This window comes from Typopeltis vanoorti, chromosome 8 (assembly GCF_054136105.1).
Source record: "Typopeltis vanoorti isolate ZY-2024b chromosome 8, IOZ_Tvanoo_1.0, whole genome shotgun sequence".
NCBI classification, from domain to species: domain Eukaryota; kingdom Metazoa; phylum Arthropoda; class Arachnida; order Uropygi; family Thelyphonidae; genus Typopeltis; species Typopeltis vanoorti.
In genome coordinates, this window is record NC_143556.1 from 68,791,242 (window position 1) to 68,815,277 (window position 24,036).

The 24,036-nt window shown below is 35.6% G+C and overlaps 1 protein-coding gene across 4 annotated transcripts in view; it reads left to right on the forward strand.

Annotated features, from left to right (window-relative positions):
* LOC150104074 (ufm1-specific protease 1-like) overlaps positions 1–24,036 on the forward strand; it is a 131,405-nt gene that overhangs the window by 59,424 nt on the left and 47,945 nt on the right. For 2 of the 4 annotated variants that reach the window (XM_090397274.1, XM_090397276.1), the window contains exon 5: positions 20,400–20,514. In XM_090397274.1, coding sequence (XP_090253400.1) covers positions 20,400–20,514 — 115 coding nt within the window. The remainder of the gene's footprint in view (positions 1–20,399; positions 20,515–24,036) is intronic. The other 2 variants (XM_090397275.1, XM_090397277.1) reach the window with 1 other exon arrangement.

The window sequence follows — 24,036 nt, forward strand, 5'->3', positions numbered from 1 at the left end:
TATGTTTACTATATTCGGCATGAAACTCTCTGATTCCAATCTTTGAGTTTCTTATTCGGTTTTAAAACAATGTGGGATCTAATATCCCCTTAATTTAAATAATGTTATATTGCAGAAGTGAAGCCTATTGGCTCTTTATATTTAAGTAATTCTAGTAACTATTGGAAATGCATAGAAATGGAAGAAATTATATCTAAAAGGAATACAGATTATAAAGGTATATAAAAATTGAAGACAAATATAGGAAAACTTTGCTTAACGTGATTAATTAATCCATCAATTAATGTGCTAACCAAAGTCACATTAAGCGAATACAATAGGAATAATTATAATTCATCTGTCAGTTAGTGTAAATTTGGAAAAAAAATTACGGTATAAGTTATATTAGAAGATAAAATCATCAAAGTTCATAAAAATCAATTGCTTAATTTTTTAATTAATGTCTAAACATTTATTATTATTATTATTATTATGTGACACCTCCAGGGAGTCCAAAGACTCATCAAGGGAGAATGTGCCAACAGCATCGAACGATTGTACTCCTTCCAACTACTAATCATGCTCAAACTTGCTTAACCTCTTGCATGCGCCATTAGTAGCAGAGGCTCTACCAATCGACCAACATTTGATTGTGCTACTTTTTTACTGAGAAATTAAGTAAAGATGTTTGAATCATACTCGACTTTTTCATCTTCTCATGCAATTTGCAATAGCTGGTGATCAAAATCCAAGATCTAACATTATTGAAGAAATCAGCAGACTTTGAAGCTTTTTTTCCATATGAGGATCAGTAAAATCAAAATTTCATTAGCCTACTCAATGAGATTGAAAACTAGCTCAAAATCTTTTGCAGTTAGCTTCTTAGTCATAACATTCTCTTCTTGTTCGCACTCCTTATCATCATCATCTTCATATGCACGCTGTTTTTCTAGTTAAAGGAGATCATTCTCGCTTAACTGTTCTGAATGGGAATGGAGCATGTTTTCGACATCTTCATTATCCAGTTCATTAAATCCAAGTTTTCTTTTCCAGTTGTGCTGATTTCTTCAATAATGTTAGATCTTGGATTCTGCGCACGATAAACTAACATAGGCTTGAGTTTAATGTCACCTTCTGCATTGCCTCCTAATAAAAGCCTAAGAAGATCTTTAGATACTTTGTATCCTGGTTGAGATGCTTCCGTTTTAGCTAGGAAAGTTTTTGTTGGCATACACTTCCAAAAAAGACCAGTTTCGTCAACATTGAATATTTGCTGATCGTCATAATCATCCTCCTGAATTATGCTTTGCAATTCTTCAGGAAACTTAGTGGCAGAATCTTTATCAGCACTAGTAGATTCCCCAGTTATTCTTACATTATGCAATCCAGTTTGATTTTTGAAACAGTCAAATCATTCTAAACTTGCAGTATAGCTTTCACATTCCTTTTGAAATTTGGTCTCTTTCAGTGAGGTAAAAATATTGAGAAGGAAGACATTCCCTGTACTAATATGTATTCTTTTTTGGTTACAATCCTCAATCTAGAGTGATAAAAGACGTTCCATCTCGATCATTAAATGGCTTCTATTTCAGGTGATCTGCATGCTTAAAGAAGCAGTAGCAACTTTTCCTTGTTCTTTGTATTCTTTGCTCTTATTTAATATAGTCCAGACTGTAGACTCGTATCCCAGGTCTCACACAATCATTGTATTACTAGCGCCACTTTCACGTCTCTTAATGACTTCCAGCTTTTCCGCTTGATGACAAAAAGTATCACGTAGCATAAAACTTCGCATAATGTAAAAAAAATCGTGTTAATTGATTAATCACTCACTTAAAGCGTGAAATAGTATCATTTTACTCAATCACGCTGACTGATTATCATGCATATCTAATTCGCGTTAGCGAGGTTTTCCTGTATATTCTGGATGTCTAGAGTAATTACTTTGTAAAATTATTCAATGAGATAAGTTGTAACAGAACAGTGAATGAAAATAACCAGATTATAATTTCTGTTTGGATATAGAAAATTTGCATTCCCAGAAGCAGCTGAAATAGATGATATTTGATTATCTTATATATATATATATATATATATATATATGTTAAAGATACCAAGCTATTTTAAACCTGGTTTTACTCCATTTCCCAAGTAAGCAAGTTTGCTTACTTGGGAAATGGAGTAAAACCAGGTTTAAAATAGCTTGGTATCTTTAATATTTATTATACCCAAGGGTAAAATACTTACATTTATATCTCCTCCTGAGATTTTTATTTAATAAGGTTAAAACACCTTATGGTAACCTGTTCTGGTAAAATACTTATAAGCTCTGTATTACTAAAATCTTGATATTTCTAGCCTGGCCTCAATATGATGATGAGACCTCAATAAAGGCCGAAACCAGTCTGGGTAGTGGCCCCTTGCCTTTAATACAAAGCATCATACATCTCCTCTAGGAGATGTGCTTTGCATTATGGGTAAATATTAAGATTAGTGATCAGAGCTTATTCTACTTTTACCATGAGTTATCTTGGTCTTGCACTACCTGCAGGGTCAGCTAGACTTGCATTATGTGCAGGCGCAAACTTGACTTTTTGTCTGTTTGCTTACTTGGGAAATGGAGTAAAACCAGGTTTAAAATAGCTTGGTATCTTTAACATTTATTATACCCAAGGTAAAATACTTTCTAAGGTGTGCTGAAAAGTTGTGATAATCACCATGAAGGAATTGAGTTAGAACTACATAACTTACACATAATTCTACATATTCCCCACAAAGTGTTATATGCCTGTCACAATGCTACTGCATCATTTACCGTCCTCTGAGAAAAAAGTCTTTCCCTTGTTACACAAAAGATTTCTCAGCTGCAGATATGACTTCATCACCTGTGGTAAATTTTTCTTCCTTTCGAGTGTTTCTTTCAATTTGGAAATAGGAAATCATCAGATGGGGCCAGGTCTGGCAAATAGGGTGGGTGAGGAAGACATTAAAAGTATAATCATGAAGGTCCTGGAGAGATTGTTGAGAAGTAGGATACAGAAATGGGTTGATAACAGCAATATTCTCTGTGGTTATCAGCATGGGTTTGTTAAAGGGAGATCATGTTTCATTAACTTACTTATGTACTATAACAAGGTGACAAATACCTTGGACAGAGGAGATGAATATACAGTGGTGTACTTGAATTTTGCAAAGGCTTTAGATAGACTGCTACATGACAAGCTCTTAAATAAATTGAAACAGATGGGATTGGATAACAGACTTCTGTGTTGGATCAGTGACTGGCTGTCGGATAGGTATTAGAAACTTGTATATGGAGGTGCAGTAGCTCAAAAGAGAAAGGTCACCAGTGGTTTGCCGCATGAGTTAATTTTTGGGGCCATTGTTGTTCAATTTGTGTTAATGATATTGGGTTGGTTTTAACTAGTGATATCCAGCTGTTTGCAGATGATGCAAACTGGGAGAGCAATGCACAGTCAGGCTGAGGGTAATGCCTTACAAGAGGATTTGAATAGATTGCATGAATGGGCAGGCAAGTGGAACTGTCAGTTCAATGTTGCCAAGTGTAAGGTTTGAGATTTGGTAAGCAACGATGGAATGCCAAGTATACACTTGGTGGGGAAACTTTAACAGAAGTAGAGGAGATGCGAGATCTAGGAGTGATGATGGACAAGGACCTGAAATTCAGTGGTCACATTGCACAAGTTGTGAAGACATCACATCGAATAATGGCAACGATGTGGAGAACCCTGACATGCAGAAATAGAGAGATTATGATTCCATTGTATAAGGCCTTGATCAGGCCTCATATGAATTATTGTGCACAGATTTAGTTGCCAGGTTTTCATGGTGATGAGGATATGTTGGAAAGGGGGTGCAGAGAAGATTCACGAAGGTAATCAGTGGTCTTTGGAATGTGGAGTACGAGGACAGATTGAGAGAATGTAAGTTGCAGAACTTCGTGAATAGGAGGAAGAGGGGGGGGGGACATGATAGAGACATATAAGCTGGTCAGGGGTTGTTATCCGGTAGACACGGAAGAGATTTTTCATAGAATGGAAGAGGGGAGTAGAACAAGAGGCCATTGCTGGAAACTATAAGGAGGGTGTGAGCAAAGGAGTGAGAAGCAGGTTCTTTGTATGGAGGTGGTTGGTGAGTGAAATGCATTGCCTGAGTGTGCTGTGGATATGGACACATTGAATCAGAGACGCGGTTGGAATTTAAGACGCAGTTGAATGAGCATTGTATGCAATAGCGAGTACCTCCCACGATGAGTCTCTGACTCCATGGAGGTCAAATGTTGATAATAATAATATATAAGTTGTGTGTGTTGTCTGCTGGGTTTCATGAGCAGTGTAAGCAGGTGCATTGTGCTGCAAAAGCAACATGAATCTGTTCATTTTTCCTTCAGTATCTCCTTCAATTCCTTCAGAGCTGTTGAATAAACTGCTGCTGTAACAGTTTTACTTTTTTTTGAGGTATTTGGTAAAAATTACACCATCCATATCCCAAAAGACAATGGCAAGAACCTTCCCTGTTGACTTTTGAGTTTGGAACTTCTTTGGCTGTGGAGAACCTTTGTATTTCCACTCCATTGACTGTTGTTTGACCTCTGGGTCATAGTGATGAAGCCATGTTTTATCACAGAATAGATATTAAATAAAATGTATACTCAATGTATTTTTTCAAGGCAGACAAATTTTTATAATTTGTCTGCCTTGAAATTTATTATTATTATTACGTGACACCTCCAAGGAGTCCAAAGACTCAACAAGGGAGGGCACCTACTCTACAACTCTCTGTCTCCACCACTTAATCCACCAACTATAGCAAAGCGCAACTACCTTCATCATCTACACTAACACCATCTACTGCCCACCACCACTAGTATTTTTGTCTGTAAATTGTATGTGCTCTCAAGGCCGATTTATCTGTATGTGAGATGAAAAACCTGAGTTTCCAGGAAAAAAAATCCCTGCAACCTCCATATGAGATCAACTAACTCACCTTCAATTAAAAAAAAACCATATAAAAATTCCTAGTGTCACACTGAGAATCAAACTTAGGCCTTTTCAAATTGAAGGGTGCAACATACTGTTGTTCTTCCAGTTACACTATAGAGGCTGTATTTATGTGTTAGATTTGTTTTGTTTCCAGTTACTCAGAGAGAGAGAGAGAAAGAAGAAATCTTTCAGTTATTCTTATCTTTTGCCAGATAGCAAGCAAGTACTATAGCAAAAAAGAGATGGAAGAAAACATTCTGTGGTTGCACATAAAGAGATTGCACTTATAGAGTACATAGAGATGTATGTTGTATCTTGAGATTTTGGAACATTTGAAGAATTTTTATTACTGAAAGCAAATATTTAGTGGTTTGCTTTAATTTTATGAATTGTTTACCTAGTTATAATGCAGCCACAGAAAATGGAAAGGTGATATCATTAAACAGAAGCTAGTCATCTAAAAAAAAGTTTGCAGATTTGAATATGAAACTTCATGTCAAGCTGCAAGAGGAATACATGGCTGTTTTGAATTGATTTAACATGTTTTCACATATTAATTTTTATTATATAATTTTCAAGTTTTTTGTATCATTAAAATGTGGTGGGTATTTGTGTTTGAGTGTTAGTAATTTTGTCTTTTGAGCAGGTTTCCAACAACAACAAAAAATCATTTAAATTAACATCATAGAGTGGTGTTAATAATAATTTTGGTAATTTGTCTTTATTTTCACATTCTTGAAAATTGAAAGGACATGTTGTTTAATTTTGACAGTATATATCAGAACACAGAATTATAAGTAAATAATTATTTATTGACTTATTGCTGATATTTCGCTGGTGTTATAACCAGCATCTTCATAGCACAAAAATACAGTTTGTCACAGACTACAACAACATGGTGTAACAAATGGACTAGTTTAAAAAAATTGTAGCAACAACACAAAAACTAAAGTCCTAATTAAGCACCCTCAGTCTTAAAAAAAAAAAAAAAAAAACAGAGAGAGAGAAAGCAGGTACTAGTTATGTCTTAAGATGACAGTCTTCCAAATTTTAGGCAAATTTATACAGCCATATTTGTTGAGATTAGGAGTATGTTTCAAGGCTTCTGTTGCTTTCAAGAACAATCTGTCTGACTTGTAAAACTTGTAAAAGCTTCTCTGCAGTACTTTTGTTTTCTTCCAGTTGATCCTCTGTGCAGGGGGGGGGGTATCCAAAAGCATGGTGTGCTAGGTTCATCTTAAGACATAACTGGTACATGCTTTCTCTCACTTTTTTTTTTTTTTTAAGATAGAGGGCGCCTAATTAGGACTTTATAGTCTTTGTGTTGTTGCCACAATTTTTTTTAAATTAGTCCTTTTGTTACACCATGTTGTTGTTGTAGTCTTGCGTACTGTGACAAACTGTGTTTTTGTGCTCTGAAGATGCTGGTTATAACACCAGCGAAATATCAGCAATAAGTCAATAAATAATTATTTACTTATAATTCTGTGTTCTGATATATACTGTCAAAATTAAACAACATGTACGACAAACATGCCTTTCTACACGTTTTTTTATACATATTCTCACCATTTTTATACCGTATATCCTTATATTATAATGCAATGTAAAGCAACAAACTTAGGTAGTTTGTGTGTGTGTGTGGGGGGGGGGGTTCTGCATTGCTCACTGATTGTGAAATTCACTTATAAGATGTTTTTTTGGTCCAGTTAACCATGGTAATCAGACAACTACTAGACTTAACTTTTTATACCTCCATATTTCTCAAATTGGAGTTTTACAGTGGTCATATGGAACTCTTCCAACCTATTTCAGGCCATCAGTAAACATAATGGTGATAAAATTCATTTCTTCACATAGCCACAGTAACATAATAGACATTCACGAACATACATTCCCACAGTGGGATTCAAAACTCATGAACTACTGGAGAGTGAAAGCATTGTCTATTCAGTGAAGCCAGCATGCAATGTGTACTTGTATTTAACCATAGCTATGGCTTTTAAACGAATACTTAAGTTGTAAGTCAGCAGTTAAAAATGAAGAATGACCAAGAACAAGTTATGAATGGATCAAGTTGTGAAGGAAAGTAGTATTAAATCTGATATCAAAATCAGATATATTAAACTCATCATTTTACTTTATGCAGATGTTATTATACTCCAAAATAAATTTAGTACAATGTCAAATTTTCTTTTTAATGAAATTGAATAACTTCTGTAACAAGTCTGGTATGAAAATCAGCAGTAAAAAGTCTAGAACTATAAAAATATACAGAAATATAGACAATATTAACTGTATATTGTGAACTTATAGAATAACATGTAAAGCATTTCAGTCATTAAGGCAAAATTTTTAATGAATGGCAAATTAAATCTGAAAATAGAAAATAGAATCTTTAAATCTGGAATGATTTGAAGATTGCCGATCTGGTTAGCCAAGCGGTTAGCGTGTTCGCTCTCCAGCCAAAAGGCTGCTGGTTCGAATCCCGCCATGGGCATGGATGTTTGTGACTGTTTGGGGAAATACCAGTGCTGGTGGTGGTCGGAGGTAGATGGCGTTGGTGTAGTTGCGATCAGTTGGTGATTGAATGGCGGAGACGGAGTTGTAGAGTAGGTACCCTCCCTCGATGAGTCCTTGGACTCCCTGGAGGTGTCAAATAATAATAATAATTCTAAGGGAGAAGAAGCAATATTCCCTTTATTTTTTGCTAGACCATGTACACATGAAAAACATTTTGTCAAGAAGTTTTTAGTCTCAGACTCAATGTGTGCGGTAGCCTGTGCTCACAGTAGTGAAAGTCACAAGATACAAACTCTTAATTTGGTGGCAATTTTAGCATTGCCATTTAGCTAGATTAATTCAACCACTGAAACAAATTTGCAGTTATTTTCTGCTTTGATTTCAACAGTGACATTTTGAGGGTTAATTGGTGGCAATTTTGGCATTGCTCTCCATTGCCATTTAGATTAGTTCAGCCACTGAAACAATTTGCAGTTATTTTCTGTTTTGATTTCAACAGTGACATTTTGAGGGTTTAATGCAGTAAAACTGCTAACATAATATTTCTCATATTAATGTTGTCCTTTTCATCTGGCTATAACCTATAAAATGCAAACACTATACTAATTCACTTAAATCCATATAGCTACAAAAATCCATAATTTTTTGAACAAGTTCAAATGACTACTGTCTAGGTAGTAGACAAAACAGATATGACAATAAGTTGATAACATCACATGTCTTAAGGAAATGATCCAGGGAATTGGCAGTCACTTTGAGATGCCTGTTTAATACAAGTCTTACAATAGCACAGGTTTTAAGAGAGTGGAAAGAAGGTTTGTTCTACTGCATGAAGGTGGTGATAAGGCTGTGGCTACAAATTATAGGCCAATCTCGTGTTGCGGTGAAGGTACTAGAGAGAGAGAGAGAGAGGGGTAAGAAGCAGGATACAGAAATGTATTTATAACAGTAGTGTTCTCTGTGGTTATCAACCTGGATTTATTAAAGGAGATCATGTTTTACTAACTTATGTACTATAACAAGGTGACAAACACCTTGGACAGGGGTGATGCATATACAGTGGTATACGTAGATTTTGCAAAAGCTTCTGATAGACTGCCACATGACAAGCTGTTAAATAAATTTAAATGGATGGGATTGGATAACAGACTTCTGAGTTGGATCGATGATTGGCTGTGAGATAGGTATCAGAAAGCTGTATATGGGAGAGCAGTATCTTGAAAGAGGAAGGTCACTAGTGGTGTGCCACAGGAGTCAGTTTTGAGACCATTGTTGTTCAATTTGTTTATTACAAATGATGATGCAAAATTGGGGAGAGCAATAGAAAGTCAAGCAGATGTTGTGACCTTAGAGGAGGACTTGAAAAGTTGCAAAGTGTAAGGTTTTAAGATTTGGTAAGCAACAATGGGATGCAAAGTATACACTTGTTGGGGAAACTTTAAAGGAAGTAGAGATGAGAGATCTAGGAGTGATGGTGGACAAGGATGTGAAATTCAGAGGTCACATTGCAGAAATTGTGATAGACATCACATTGGATAATGGCAATGATGTGGAAGACCCTGACATGCAGAAATAAAGAGTTATGATGTCATTGTATAATGCCTTGATTAGGTCTCATATGAATTATTGTGCACAGATTTGGACACCAGATTTTCATGGTGACAAGGATATGTTGAAAAGAGTTCAGAGATGATTCACAAAGGTGATGAGTGGTCTTTGGAATGTAGAGTAGAAGACAAATTGAGAGAATGTAAATTGCAAAATCTCATGAATAGGAGGAGGAGGGGGATATGATTGAGACATATAAGGTAGTCAGGAGTTGTTATAAGGTTGGCATAGAAGAGATTTTTCATAGAATGAGAGAGAGGTTGGATAGAACAAGTGACCATCTGGAAACTGTATAAGGAGGGTGTGTGCAGAGGAGTGAGGAGTAGGTTCTTTACATGTTGAGTGATTGGTGAGTGGTATGCATTGCTTTAATGTGTTGTTACATGCCTGGCATGTCACAACACAATTCAATGTAGTCACATTGAATCAGTTTTAAAGCATGGTTGGATGAGCTTTGTGTGTGATAGTGTGTACCTCCCATGATATACGCATTTGTAGAAGTCAGATGTTAATAATAATAATAATATCTCTGCAGCTTGCTGACTTCAGCATCAGTTCACCCACACACGCACAGCACAGGTTAAAAGTAACTAATTAGAGTATATTACATTGGAATGGGTTAGAGAAATATGGGAGTGAAGATGTTGGAGAAATTACTAAATAAATAACAAGTATGATTTATCATATAATTTGTTTTTATAGTACTTTTAAAAAAATTATTGAATATAAATTAATCCTTAAAGGTACCTGTGGCATGACCATAAACAATAATTTACATAATAACCACAATAATTAACTTTAATGAAATGAAAGTACAGATATTTCATACTGAAGATAACAGTACATCATCAGTGTGTAGACACAAGCAAATCAAAGGAACTGGAATACAAGATACATAAAGCAGTCAGTGGTTTACCAATTAAAAACTGTTGCTGCATGCTAGAAATTAATAGTAATAAATAATATTATTAAAAATATTACTAAAAACTATTTTTGATGGTTACATAAGATAAGAATCTCCCAAACATTTGGAGAGAGAGACAATCCTTCTGATTCAGATTTGGCTGATGTAAAAGGGCTTCGCAACTTTCTTTGAAAGGCATTCATATTTAAATCTTCTTCTGTGGAGAAGATGAACTTCATCCCACTGGATACTGTGTTTACTGTCAATACTATGTTGTGCCAGACCAGACTTTTGAGGATTTATGTATTCGATATGATATTGATGTTCATTAATTCTTTTTTCCACAGAATGGCCTGTTTGCCCAAAGTATGTTAGATTACCAGATACAAGGTATCTGGTAAATGCCAGATAGAGGTGACAGTTTGTCTTTTGTAGATGGCTACAGATGAAAAATTTTGTTGACAGGAAAATATGTGGGAATGAGATGATACTTCTTCAAAATTCTACCAATCAGTTCAATGATGCCAGAAATATAAAGGATTGGAACCCCGCGGTCTATTGAAGAATCCTGAGGTGTTGAGGCATAGGAGTCAATTTTTTGCTGGATTTGATTAGGGTTGTAACCATTAAATTTCATTAACATTTTGATAGTGAGAAATTCTTGTAAGCTTGAGGGAGAGAAGCACACCTTATATGCTCTATTAATTAAAGACTTGAATACATCAATTTTTTTGAGAGGTGTGATGAGCAGACTTTTGATGAATGTATCTGCCAGTAAAAGTAGATTTTTGATAAACACTGGTTGATAAATTATCGGAACCTGTGCATGTAAGAAGGATGTCCAAGAATTTCAAACTACCGACCTTTTCTTTTTCCATGGTGAATTGAATGTACATGGGTGAAGGCTATTGATCTATTGTAGGAAAGTGGTAAGTTCATTTTCAGAATGAGACCAAACAGCAAAGACATCATCAACATAACGAAACCAGTGAGAGGGTTGGGGGATGAATGGATGAAAACAAGGTATCTTCCAGATGGTTTAAAAATAGTTTGCTAAAGGTGGAGACAGAGGGCTACCCATGGCAGTACCTTTAACTTGTGCATAGATCTTGTTTTTTCAGCTGAAATATCCTGATTGTATAACAAATTCAAAAATCTTTGCAATATCAGGAGGATAATCATCATATAGTAAATTAACAGTGTCAAATAATGGAATGTTGGTAAAGAGGGAAACAGTGTCAAAGCTGAATAACAAATCTGGAATAGATTAAATTCAACCAAAAATGCAGAAATATGGAGGTATAAAAGTTTTACAATGGTTGTATTGCATAATTCAGAAGACCTGGTTAGAGGGTCAAATTCTGGATAATTGGAGTAGAGCTTTCATAGTACCTATCTATAAAAGGAAAATAAAACTGAATGTGAGAATTACAGAGCTGTTTCCATATTGAGTGTTCCTTTTAAGATTTATGCAAGTATGCTTGAGAAATGGTGAAGAAAAATTGTGGAAGGGAAGCATGGTGAAAAACAAGTTGGATTCAGGCCAAATAGAGATTGGCAGGATCAGATTTTCACTTTAAGACAAATAGTTGAGAAATCTTGGGAATATAACAAGGATTTGTATTTAAGTTTCATAGATCTGGGAAAGTAATATGTCAAGGTGCCAAGAGGAAATGGGATATTATTGATGTAAAATCAGGTGTGTGACAAGGGTGCACATTATTTCCACCGTTATTTATTATCTCTATGGGTCACATTATGAAGGAAATCAGTATTAAATATGATATCAAAATTAGCAATGTTAATCTTAGCTGTTTACTTTTTGCAGATGATGTTGTATTTCTAAATAAATCCTATGTAAGTCTGCAAGTTTCCCTCACTAAATCGAATAACTGCTGTAATAAATTTGCTATGGAAATCAGCAATGAAAAGACAAAGATGACGAAAATAGGCAGAGGTATTGAAAGTATCAACTGCATTGTGAATGGAGAACCTACAGAACAAATCTAACATTTCAACTATTTAGGCACAATTTTTAGTGAAGATGGCAAATTAAATATTGAAGTAGACAACAAAAATAACAAAGCTGGTATGGTAGGAAGTCAGCTGAATAAATTTATATGGAATAAGAAAGAAATTAATCAAAAACTAAATTAGTGTTCAAGACAGTGTTCAAACTAATTTTCATATATGGATCTGAGAGCTGGATTAGCAATAAAACACTTGATCAAAAACTGGAGAATGCAGATATTACAGTTTTGAAAAAGATTAGTGAAGTGAACAGATGGCATCAATGGCAGTATCGTATTAAAAATGAGAAAATTAGAAAGGAACTTGTTATTGTTCTCATTGGGGAATGTGTTAGCAGATCTAATCTGAGATCGTATAGTCACTTAAACAGAATGGGAGAGGAAAGTATAGCAAAACAAGTGTTCGTTGCCAGGATCTGATAATTTTGAAGTCTTAACAGATAGAGTACCATATATTATCACGTATAATGCGATCCACATATAATGCGAACTAGAAATTTTGTTTGAAAACTAGCCCTAAAATGCCATGTCCACGTATAATGCGATCTGTTAATCTTGTTCCATAACATTATAAATAATACAATATGAATTAACGAAAGAAATATTTATTTTAAAACAAAATGTCAAAATCCCACAATGAGTCTTTGACTCCATGGAGGTTTTTATAATAATAATAATAATAAATCCTTTAAATTCTTCATCTTTTGAGTTGTCAAACATTTCATTTATAAATTTATCTGTAGGGATTGCAGTTGTCGTCATCGTCTTCATGCTCTCCAATTTGTTGTGCGTCATCCTCGCTTTCGTATATGACGTGATCTTCGGATCCATCCATTGAATTACTTATTCCACATTTAAGAAATGAGCGTTGAATCATTTCAGATGGTATCGAATCCCATGCGTCTTTAACCCAGCTGGTGACTAGGGTGATCTCAGGCTTCTGAAAATTCCTACCCTTTGTCATCTTCACCAAACCAGATGACATCCATTCTCTCCATTTTTCACATAAGTGATCTTTAAATGGCTTATTCAAGCTGACATCAAGCGGCTGCAAAATGGAAGTTAGACCACCCGGTGTGACTGCTAGGTCTGTACGTAGCTCACGTGCTTTCTCTTTGCTTGCCTCTGTTAAATGCACCTGGAACATATCCCAGACTAGCATGCTTTGTTGACATAACAAGCTACCTGGATGTATGGTTCATACTTGATCCAACCACAATTGTACACCTTCATCCATCCAACCTTTCTGATTGGTCAAACAATTACACCTGGTGGAATTTTCTTCCTTTTAAATATCACTGTTGGCTTTAATTTGGTTCCGTCTGCCATGCATGCTAGAACAATGGTAAAATGTGTTTTTCATGTCCCGTTGTTTTTATGAAGACACCCTTTTCACCAACTGAGTTTACTTCGATTCCCAGGCATATCAAAGTACATGGGCGTCTCATCCATATTGCCAATTTGGGAAAGTTCATATCCGTGACACTTCCGTAATTTTATGATAAATTTATGGAAGGACTGCACTTTTTCTTCAAGCTGCTTTGGTAACTTCTGCGCAATTTTTGTTCGGTGTCGTAATGTTAAGGCTTTGCGTTCCATAAATCTGTTGCACCACCCAGGCGAAGCAAGAAAAGAAGAAATACCTCCTCGAATTTACCATTCTTGAGTTGTAGAGCTCGAAAATGAATTGCATTTCTTGTTACTATAATGCCATCTTGTCGTTGCATCAAAATCCATTCATTTAGCTCTTCTTCGAGTTCTGGAAAGGATGCTACATCTCCGCGACAGGAATGTTTCATTTTGGGGAGTTTTTCAAGACTGTCTTTTTGCTAATGCCAAAGTCTATTATTACTCTCTGCTACACAAAATTCTCTCATAGCAAAACTGTTATTATGTTCTTTTGCAAACTGCACGACACGCAATTTAAATCCTGCTTCAAAAGATGAACGTTTATGTTTCTGTTGGCTCATTTTCAGGCTAGGTTTGTTTAATGAATAATATTTAAAATGAACTGCAGTTAAACCGATATACCTAACTGTGCTCTATCTATCTCACTGTGCTCTATCATTTGACGACAGAGAGCGCATGCGCAGATATGATGTGCGCTCGGTCGCCGAATGCGAGTGGGTCAAGTAGATTTGGTTGCATAGGCATTAGGTAGTATATATTGTGTGTGCAAGTCTAATAAGATGTTATATTTTTTAGGATCCGCATATAATGCGAACCCCTAACTTTAAGTAGTATTTTTTACCATAAATTTTTCGCATTATACGCGATAATATACGGTAATTTGGAGAAAAATTGTTGATCAGAAGTTAGTAATGGTGTAACTTTCTCATGTAACCCCCCTCCCAGAGTTTTATATCTCAGATGCCAACATTCAAATACTTGATAATTTAAAATTGGCGAGCATATTCTGGGTCCTCTACTTTAATTTGAGGTGACCTACAACTACAGAAAAAGACCCCCCCCCCCCAAGGGGAATTTGATGATGTAGAGATGGTCTTCCAGAGAGAGAGAGAGATGAAGATTGATACATTAAGAAGAGTCTTAGAAATCCAAAATGTGCAATCTGATGATATTGGAGTCCTGATAGATAACATAGTCCAACACAATTTTTACTGACCTTTATATGAGACTTGTTTTTTACTAATTTGGGTGTGCTGATTTCAAATATCAAACCCATTTTTCTCTATCACATCAGGTTTTTCCTCTATGGCATTTTCTTTTTGCTAATTTGTAAGTTTTTGATAGTTTTAAGGAGGCAGTACTATTTAGAGGATCAAAAAAATCGATTTTTTAATATTATTTTCTGAAAGTATGTACTTTTAAAAATCTGTTCCTAACTTTTTATCAAGAAATTCGAAAAATTCCCGAAGATATAGTCTATTATTCAAAGCGATGTGATCAGAATCAGAGCGCTCACCGCTCTCGCTTGTTAGTAAACGAATAAATGCGTAAGAACCTGCAACAGCACGTACTAGCGCTTTGAATGCGAGAGAGGCCGATAATTAGATACATAACTACTTAACAATATTCATTAAAAATTACAAGAATATTTATAAAAAAATAATTTTACTTACACATGAGTTTCAGGGAATAAATTTTTGTTTGTAGCAATTTCTGCTGTGTGTTCTGTTTTGGCAATCCCTTTGAATACTCCAACAGTAGTCGGCCATCATGTGAGAATCCCATCTTCCTTGGTACCGATCTTCCATAGTTTTTAAGTCTTGATGAAATCTTTCGCCTTGTTCATCGCTTACAGCACCTAAATTCTCAGGAAATCTATCAAGATGACTGTATAGGAAATGAAGCTTTATGCTCATGTTGCAACCTAGGCACTGGAAATTTTCAAGCATTGTTTCCACTAGATCTTTGTAATTGCACACTTTTTTGTTTCCAAGAAAATTATTCGCAACCATCATAAATGAAGTCCAGGCCTCTTTCTCAATTTCTTTCATAGAGTTGATGAAATTTGGGTCTCTCATTAAAGTTCTAATTTGCGGTCCATCAAATACACCGGCTTTAATTTTTTCATAACTAAGTCGTGGAAATGTTTCACATATGTATTGGAAACAGTCACCTTGTAAATCTAAAGCTTTAACATACTGCTTCATAACACCTAGTTTGATGTGTAGAGGTGGAAAAATGATTTTTTCTCTGTCGATTAAAGGTTGATTTATAACATTCTGTTCTCCAACATTTAAGGATATTCTAAGAGGCCAATGTTTCTGACTCCAGTGTTGGTTTCTAGCTCGACTATCCCAGAAGCATAGAAAAGACGGAAACTTTCTATATCCTCTTTGAAAGCCAAGTAAAAAGTTCACCATTTTAAGATCCACACAGATGATCCAGTTATGGTCTGTATATTTTAATAACTTCAGAACCTTTTTAATGTCCTCATATGTTTCCTTTAAGTGGACTGAATAGCCAATAGGAATTGAGCCATATACATTCCCATTGTGTAGTAAGACACACTTGAGACTTCTGCTTGAACTGTCGATAAATAAACGTGACTCATTTGGATGATATTGTACAACACTCATTTCAGTTAGTAAACCTGACACATTGTTACAGTAACAAACCCACACTCGTGTTTAAAATATTGTAAAGATTACTTTCCCTGCTATGATAAAAAGTTATCTTTGTATCTTGCTCCAGTAAGTTTTTTTCATTTAATCTTGAAGCTAACAATTCCGATTTAACATCCGGGTCTTGCTCCTCAAGAACATCTGGCATATCCCGATCATGTTTGTTCTCAAGTAAAGGAAGTCCTTTATAAATTGTCACGGCTATTTCATTGGGATGAGCAACTGGCTGAATTGCTGAGTCGAGATTTGGATACACAATTTTTTTCTTATTCTTCTTATTATAACCAGAAGTCTGAACTAAACAAAAATAGCAATCATCTATGTGATTTTTTCAAAGTATGCAAAGTACACTTTCTTAACGAAATCAGTGATATTTGTCCTTTGATTGGGAACAGTAAAGCTGCCACAAATGTAGCAGAAGGAATCTACACTATTGACACAATTTCGAGTAGTAGACATGATGTATTTTCTTCAATGCCGGCTAACATGCAGTTAACAAGATAAAAAAACCAGAGACTTTATTGAAATGTTATAAGCGCTCATCATACTTTCACGATCGATTAACGATTGACTGATTTCGATCGTTCTTTGTCCGCTATGACACATATAGCATTCATTTGTTTTAGGCAGTTGTCATCGCCTACTTTTCATCACCTAAATGTATTAGGTCGGTTATCGGCCTCTCTTGCATTCAAAGCGCCAGTAGGTGCCGTTGCAGTTTCTTACGCATTTATTCGTTTACTAACAAGCGAGAGCGGTGAGCACTCTGATTCTGATCTGCGCACCGCTTTGAATAATAGGCTATATCTTCGGGAATTTTTCGGATTTCTTGATAAAAAGTTAGGAACAGATTTTTAAAAGTACATACTTTCGGAAAATAATATTAAAAAATCGATTTTTTTGATCCTCTAAATAGTACTGCCTCCTTAAAACTATCAAAAACTTACAAATTAGCAAAAAGAAAATGCCATTGAGGAAAAACCTGATGTGATAGAGAAAAATGGGTTTGATATTTGAAATCAGTGCACCCAAATTAGTAAAAAACAAGTGTTAGATCATAATCAGCAGAAAAAAATTTTTTTTTTTGTTGGCCAGTATAATAGATTACTTTAGAGTAAAATTGTGAATAGGAAGTTAGTGATGATGTAACTTTCATGTAGTGTTATCATAATATACTGTATACCCCCCCCCCCCTTCCCTCCTGAGAGTACATATCAGGAATTTGATGATGATACTGAAGTTAATTTTTAAGCAGCAGTTAAATACTTGATCTGACATTAATGGAGTTATTTTTATAATTTCATGTGTGTGCTCCATTCCTCACTTACTCCATATAACTAACTTTTATTGATAATGAAGTGACTGCATATTCCTGTCTCATGGCTCATTCACCCCTTTTTTCAGCTAAGACTAATTATATTTTTAAAAGTATAACATTGAAACATTTTGGGGATGTGAAGTGGCTCTGAAATGGTAGCATGCACTTCTGCAGTATGGTATTCATTTAACTTTCATAGTTTAAATATTTAGTTTTTAATAATACACTCAAACTTTGTTATAACAAGCACCAGGGGACTGACAAAAGTTCATTGTTATAACCATTACTCACTATATTAGTGATGAGTTGACTCTATCTCGTGTTTTTTTTTTTAATTCTCAATAACATGATAAAGAAATAGATTTAAAAAACAGAAAAAATAAAAAATAATATAATTACATACCAAGATATTATTTTTATTAATATGCTTCTATAAACTACAATACACTTAATATTTAACAAATTTATTTGTCTATAATTTTAAAACCATATACTTAATACTGAACAGTTCATTTCTCCATAATTAAAAACAATACTAATTAATAATAAACATGATTTCAGTTATCCAGCCAGCCATTCTTCTTCTTTGGCACTGCAGCCCCATGTAGGGCCTTGGTCTCCCAATTTTGGGTTTCATAATTCACTATGAGGTGGGGTCGTTACCCCCCACGCTCAACCATGTGTAATTGTCTGTGAAGTGTTGTGTTCTTAAGACCGGTTTGCCTGTTTTGCAGGAGGAAAAACCCCAGATAAACTGGGGAGAAAAACCCTGCAGTCCATGCCCAAGACCGGCTAACTTGGCTATGTCTGAGAATGATCCTTAGCTCCTCATGTCAGCGATGAGAATCGAATGCAGAACACTCCTTTCCCAAGCATGTAGTTGTGGAGCACGTAACCACTCGGCTAACTGCACGGAAGAGCCAGCCATTGTTACGTCCAAATTGTTTAGCAAATTTTTCTGATTGAGCCTTCGAGATTGGACATTCTGTTTTGGAATCCAACACTTCTTTGTATAGTGTGCCATTACTGTTTGTAAGCTTGCACTTTCTAAATTTTTTGCTTCAGTTATGTTGTTTTCCAGCTGAAATGTAAACATCTTTATTCTTCCACAATGTCGATCCTGTTATAGAAGACAAAGGAAACATTTTTCGTGCGACATTTAACTCATGAATAATTTCAAATTTTCATGAACTGAGAGGCACTCTCTTTTAGTAGACACGTTTCCGACAAAAAGGTTTGTGTTTAACTTTGTGTTGAATTTACAGTCATGGTAGTGTTTGGGTAAAGTGAGGGAGGAGAGCTGGAGGCTAAACACTGGAGAGATAGGTAGAGTCATCGTGGTTCCCAAGGGCAAGATTTAGTTATAAACTGGCCGAGAATCCAGTACAGGTGGTCATAAAAGCTAAGTCATTCCTTTCATTTTTTACTGGATATTCCATGAACTACCCAGCAATTAAGAATGTTTGATATCTACTAAAATGTGTACAGTATATCACTGTAGTATGCTCATTGCAAAAGTTTGCAGTTGTGTGAGAATATGTGTAAATTAAAATCATTATGGCTTTTTGCAATTATAGCTATGATCTTGTTACTTCTGAGCTCGCTATAACAAACACTTTAACTGTATTTACATTATTATTTATTTTATTTTATTTTTATTTTTTTGCTAACCCTGCCCATTAACCAACTTACCGGCCATTATGGATCAAATACACATCCTCATACGCTTCGTATTCATCATATATTTCAATATAATAATTAAAATTGGTATTACAATTTTAATATGCACTTCGCATCCATGATAACCCGGACGTCTATAGATGTCTTGGCCGGTAGCGTGGTTAACCACATCTACCTCCATATGGATGAAATATATCACTCCTCATATAATTCATATCAATGATTTTTCGATGTAATATCAATGCTATTAAAATTTTGATATGCGCTTCAACTTTAATTTGTACACACCAAGGCCAGATTGGTGAATCAAGGTTAGAAATCTATAACACTGTTGTGAAGACTAAACATTGTGTTGTTTAAATTACTTTATGCTTCTAGTAAGCAAAGTGATGATCACACTAGATGATTAAACTCAGGTACATCTAAAGACTCTAATATATCCATGCCATAGTGATTGCAACATGGTGACACTACTCACTTGACTGCCAATTGACTTTTTGTTTGCATGAAAGGTTGTGATGTTATGGTATATTGGTACTGTGTGTGGGTTAGGTTTTTTTTTTTTTTAGTTATTATCATATATATATATGTGTGTGTGTGTGTGCGTGTGTATTATTTATTTACATTATTTGGAAAACCTGCTCTAGAGACTAAATACGAAGCTTCATATCAATGCTCCATTGGATTGAGTGGGTGGTCCATGCTGGGCAGTGAAATTCATTTTCCACCTAAAGACAATTACAAAATATTCATGTCCACTGAAGATTTGAACCAATAGCCTGCTGCTTATTTATTTATTCATATGGGGGTTCCCCTCCCCCTCCACATTCCTCAACTATCCCTTAGGACTGGTTGAGCCCTCCTATTGAGGGATTAAGTATATATTTAATGACTAGATCTGTATGTGTGTGTGTGTGTGTGTGTTCACAGGCCAGTTTGCTTGTTCTGAGGGTCATAAGACCCAAGTTTCTAGGTGAAAAAAACCTTCTACTCCTTATGATACTGGCTAACCCACATTTTGTCAAAAGAGACCAGATAAAGGTTCCTCACGTCATGGATGGAAATTGAAACCAGGTCTTTCTGACCAAAGGACTTCAGCTATGGAGTCTCTAGCCTGCTGCTTAGATAATAGATACTAAATGTTCAGCTTAACGGGCTGGCCAGTTTGCTTTTTTTTTTTGTCATTTGCTTTCTTGTGAAATTTATGTTAAAATGTTAAATTTTACACGGTTGTCATAGTTTTAATTTCTTAAGCTTTAGCAGTTGAAATTTCAGGTACCGTGTAAAATTCTTCATATATATAGTGGATCACAAATGCTTCAGTACTGTGCTATTATTGAAGATTATTTCAATCAAATAGGTGCTCCAGTTATGGCAGGTAAGAGAGAGGAATTTTCTTGGATTGTGTGTATGTGTGTGTGTGTGTTTTGTGTTTTCCTCCCAATAATAATCCTACCAGGAGGTAATTTATTCCTACATGCTCCATTTCATACAATGCATATATTATATGTAGCTTACAAGTACTGATTAACATTTATATTTATATTTTTGTATCAGTATTCATATTTACATTTGTATTTTTACATCTATATATCCATATTCCGACCTTTACATCCATGTTTATATTTATATTTTTATATATACATATATTAACACTATATAATTCATACAATATCAGTAATTTATGTTACATTATAATGATTGGAAGTTGATCTTATTGGAAAATTTAATTAATTCTGTGTAATGCTTCTGGATAAGTCTCTGTTTTGACACTGGCCACTTGTCTCCAGAAGTGATGACGTGTTGTATTAGGGGCATCTGGATGGAGTTCAGTAGCTGACAGTCGTAAAGTATGTGGTCAACAATCTGTTGAAGATGTGGACTACAAATACATGATGGTGATTCCAGGATATGGAATCTATGTAAGTAGCACCTTAGTTTTCCATGTCCCATTAGTAATGTAGTTAAACATGGAGAAATGCTTGTTTTTTTCAGCTGGAGTATGCTTCTGATACTTGGCAAGAACTCTTTTGTTGTTGATCCTTTCTTTGATGTTTTCCATTCTTTTTCTTCTTCCCACAAGTTTAGGCTTCTTTCTTCTGCAAGTGTTTTTATGCTGGCCTGGTTGGCTGAGTGGATAGCATATCTGTTCTCCAGCCAAAAGGCTGAGGGTTCAAACCCTGTTGTGGACATGGATGTTTGTGATTGTCTGTGGAAATACCAGTGGTGGTCGGCAGTAGATGGCATTGGTGTAGTTGCGGTCAGTTGGTGATCGAATGGTGAAGATGGGGTTGTATAGCAGGTGCCCCTTCCTCGATGAGTTCTTGGACTCCCTGGAAGTGCGAAATAATAATAATAATTTTTTCATGTCCTCTGTCATGCCATACTTTTCTCATTTCAAATCATTCATTTCAGCCAAAACAATCAACTCTTTCAGTTTACCCATATGCTCTCTAATAGCCTCACTAACATCATTAATTTTTGCTCCCAGGAAGCATGATTTTGTCAATCTCTTGCAAAACACATCTCTTATGATAGAATCCTCTTACAAGACTTGCTCATTGATTTTTCCTTCTCTCTCTCTCTCTCTCTCTCTCTCTCTCTCTCGTAGTCAAGCATTCATTTCTGTTTTCTTGCACTTCTTTCTTTCTGATATCAATTCACCCACTCACCAGACGTTTCTATATGCATTGCAACTCGCTTTGTCCTGTGTATCACTCCGTGTAACCAAGCTATCTTCCTCATTACAGCCAATTCTCCATTCTTTACATCCATCATACTACTATGAGAGAGCAACACTTTTGCTCTCTCTCTCTTTATCTCTCTCTCTCTCTCTCTCACAATCATGTCACTTTTAACCCCTCTTTCAATCCTTACCGTTACACTGTCACAGACATTTTCACATGTATTCTCTGTTCCATCCAGAGCGGTGAGTGAGTGGCATAATTTGCTCTTAGGGATAGTGAGTGCATCTAGTGCGAATGAATTTAAGGGAAGGCATAGTAGCTGGTTTGGGTGATTTATAGCCTCCCTCAATGAGTCCTTGACTCCCTGGAGGTCTCTGATAATAATAATAATAATAATTTTTTATGTCCTCTCTCATGCCATACTTTTCTCCTTTCAAATCATTTGTTCCAGCCAAAACAATCAACTCTTTCAATTTACCCATATATGTGCTCTAATAGCTTCACTAACATCATTAATTTTTGCACCCATTAAGCATAATTTTGTCAATCACCTTACAAGACTTGCTCCTTGATTTTTTCCTTCTCTCTTGTAGCCAAGCATTCATTTCTGTTTTCTTGCTCTTCTTTCTTTCTGATATCAGCTCACACATTCACCAAACATTTCTGCATTCATTGCAACTTCCTTCTACTTGTGTATCACTCCATGTAACCAAACTATCTCCCTCATGATAGCCAACTCTTCATTCTTTACATCCATCATACTACTACTATTCTTTCGATCAACGCTTTTGCTCTCTCTCTTTCTCTCTCACAATCATGTCATTTTTAACCCCTGTTTCAATCCTATCTACAGTTACACCATCACTGACATTTTCACACATATTCTCTGTTCCGTCCACTGCTTCAATGTCATGACCCGACCTGCACTTTTGACCCTCACTTTCATAGCATTTTTAGCACACTTTCCAACCACTATCATCTTCAAACCAAAGCCCATTTGCCTTTAGTAATGCATACATCTCATAGACATTGCACTGTATGAAGTCCCTTTGGTTGAATTCTTTAAACAGTGATGCCATTGTTCTGCTTCACGTTAGTGCCATGCGCTATGCTACGAAACTTATCATGCAGAAAGACTATATTAACTATATTTAAAATAAAACTTTTAACTTAAGTCTAATTAATACCACAATACAATCTAATTCTAACACAGTTTTTAACTAATATCACTATTTTTTCTAAACTAAACAACTTAGCTTTCTGTGCTCTCCAAACACAGGTTTACCACCATACACCACCTGACGAACACCTTTATCTTGCTAGGATTTAGATGAAGTCCTCTATTCTTGCTGATCTCATCTTCTTTGTCATTACAAAGGAATACTGTATCATCAGCATTCTGCAGATTACTGATCAATCTGCCACCTATCCTAATTCCTGTGTTAAGCTCATCCAGTACTACACGCATGATGCCCTCAGCATAGATACTAAACAGATGAGGAGAAAATATGCATCCTTGCTTAACTTCCTTGCCAACCTGAAGCAAATCATTTAATCTAACACCTGTTCTTACTGTCGGCTTCTTGCTTGCTGTACAAGTTAGCTATCAATCTGATAATGTTTTGAGGAGAACCCATGATTTTCATTTCCTCTCACAATTTCATATACTGAACACAGTCAAAAGCTTTGGAGTAGTCTATGAAACTCATTACTATAGGACGTCTAAATTTTTTATACTTTTCAATGATCCGTCTGAGGCAAAGGATCTGATCCTTTTGGAGAAAGTAGTCAAGAGCAAAATACAGGAATGAATAGATGAAAAATGGGATACCGTATGGGGGGGAGCATACTTCAGCACATGGGGGATGGATATAGGGTTGGTGAGATGGATAGAGAGATATCAGAGGTGGTTGATGGAGAGATATCAGAGAGTAGTTTATTCAGGAGTAGAGTCCAGAAGAAGGCCTGTGACTAGTGGTGTACCACAGAGTTCTGTTCTTGGACCACTGCTGTTTAATTTGTTCATTAATGATAGAAGAAAATATATGAGAGGAACTGTTCATTTATTTGCTGATGATGCACAGTTGGATAGAGCAATAGTGAATGCAGATGATGTCAAAATTTTGCAGGATGATTTGGATAGATTGGAAGACTGGGCTAAGAAGAATGGATGTCAGTTTAATGTAGCAACGTGTAAGGTTTTACATTTTGGG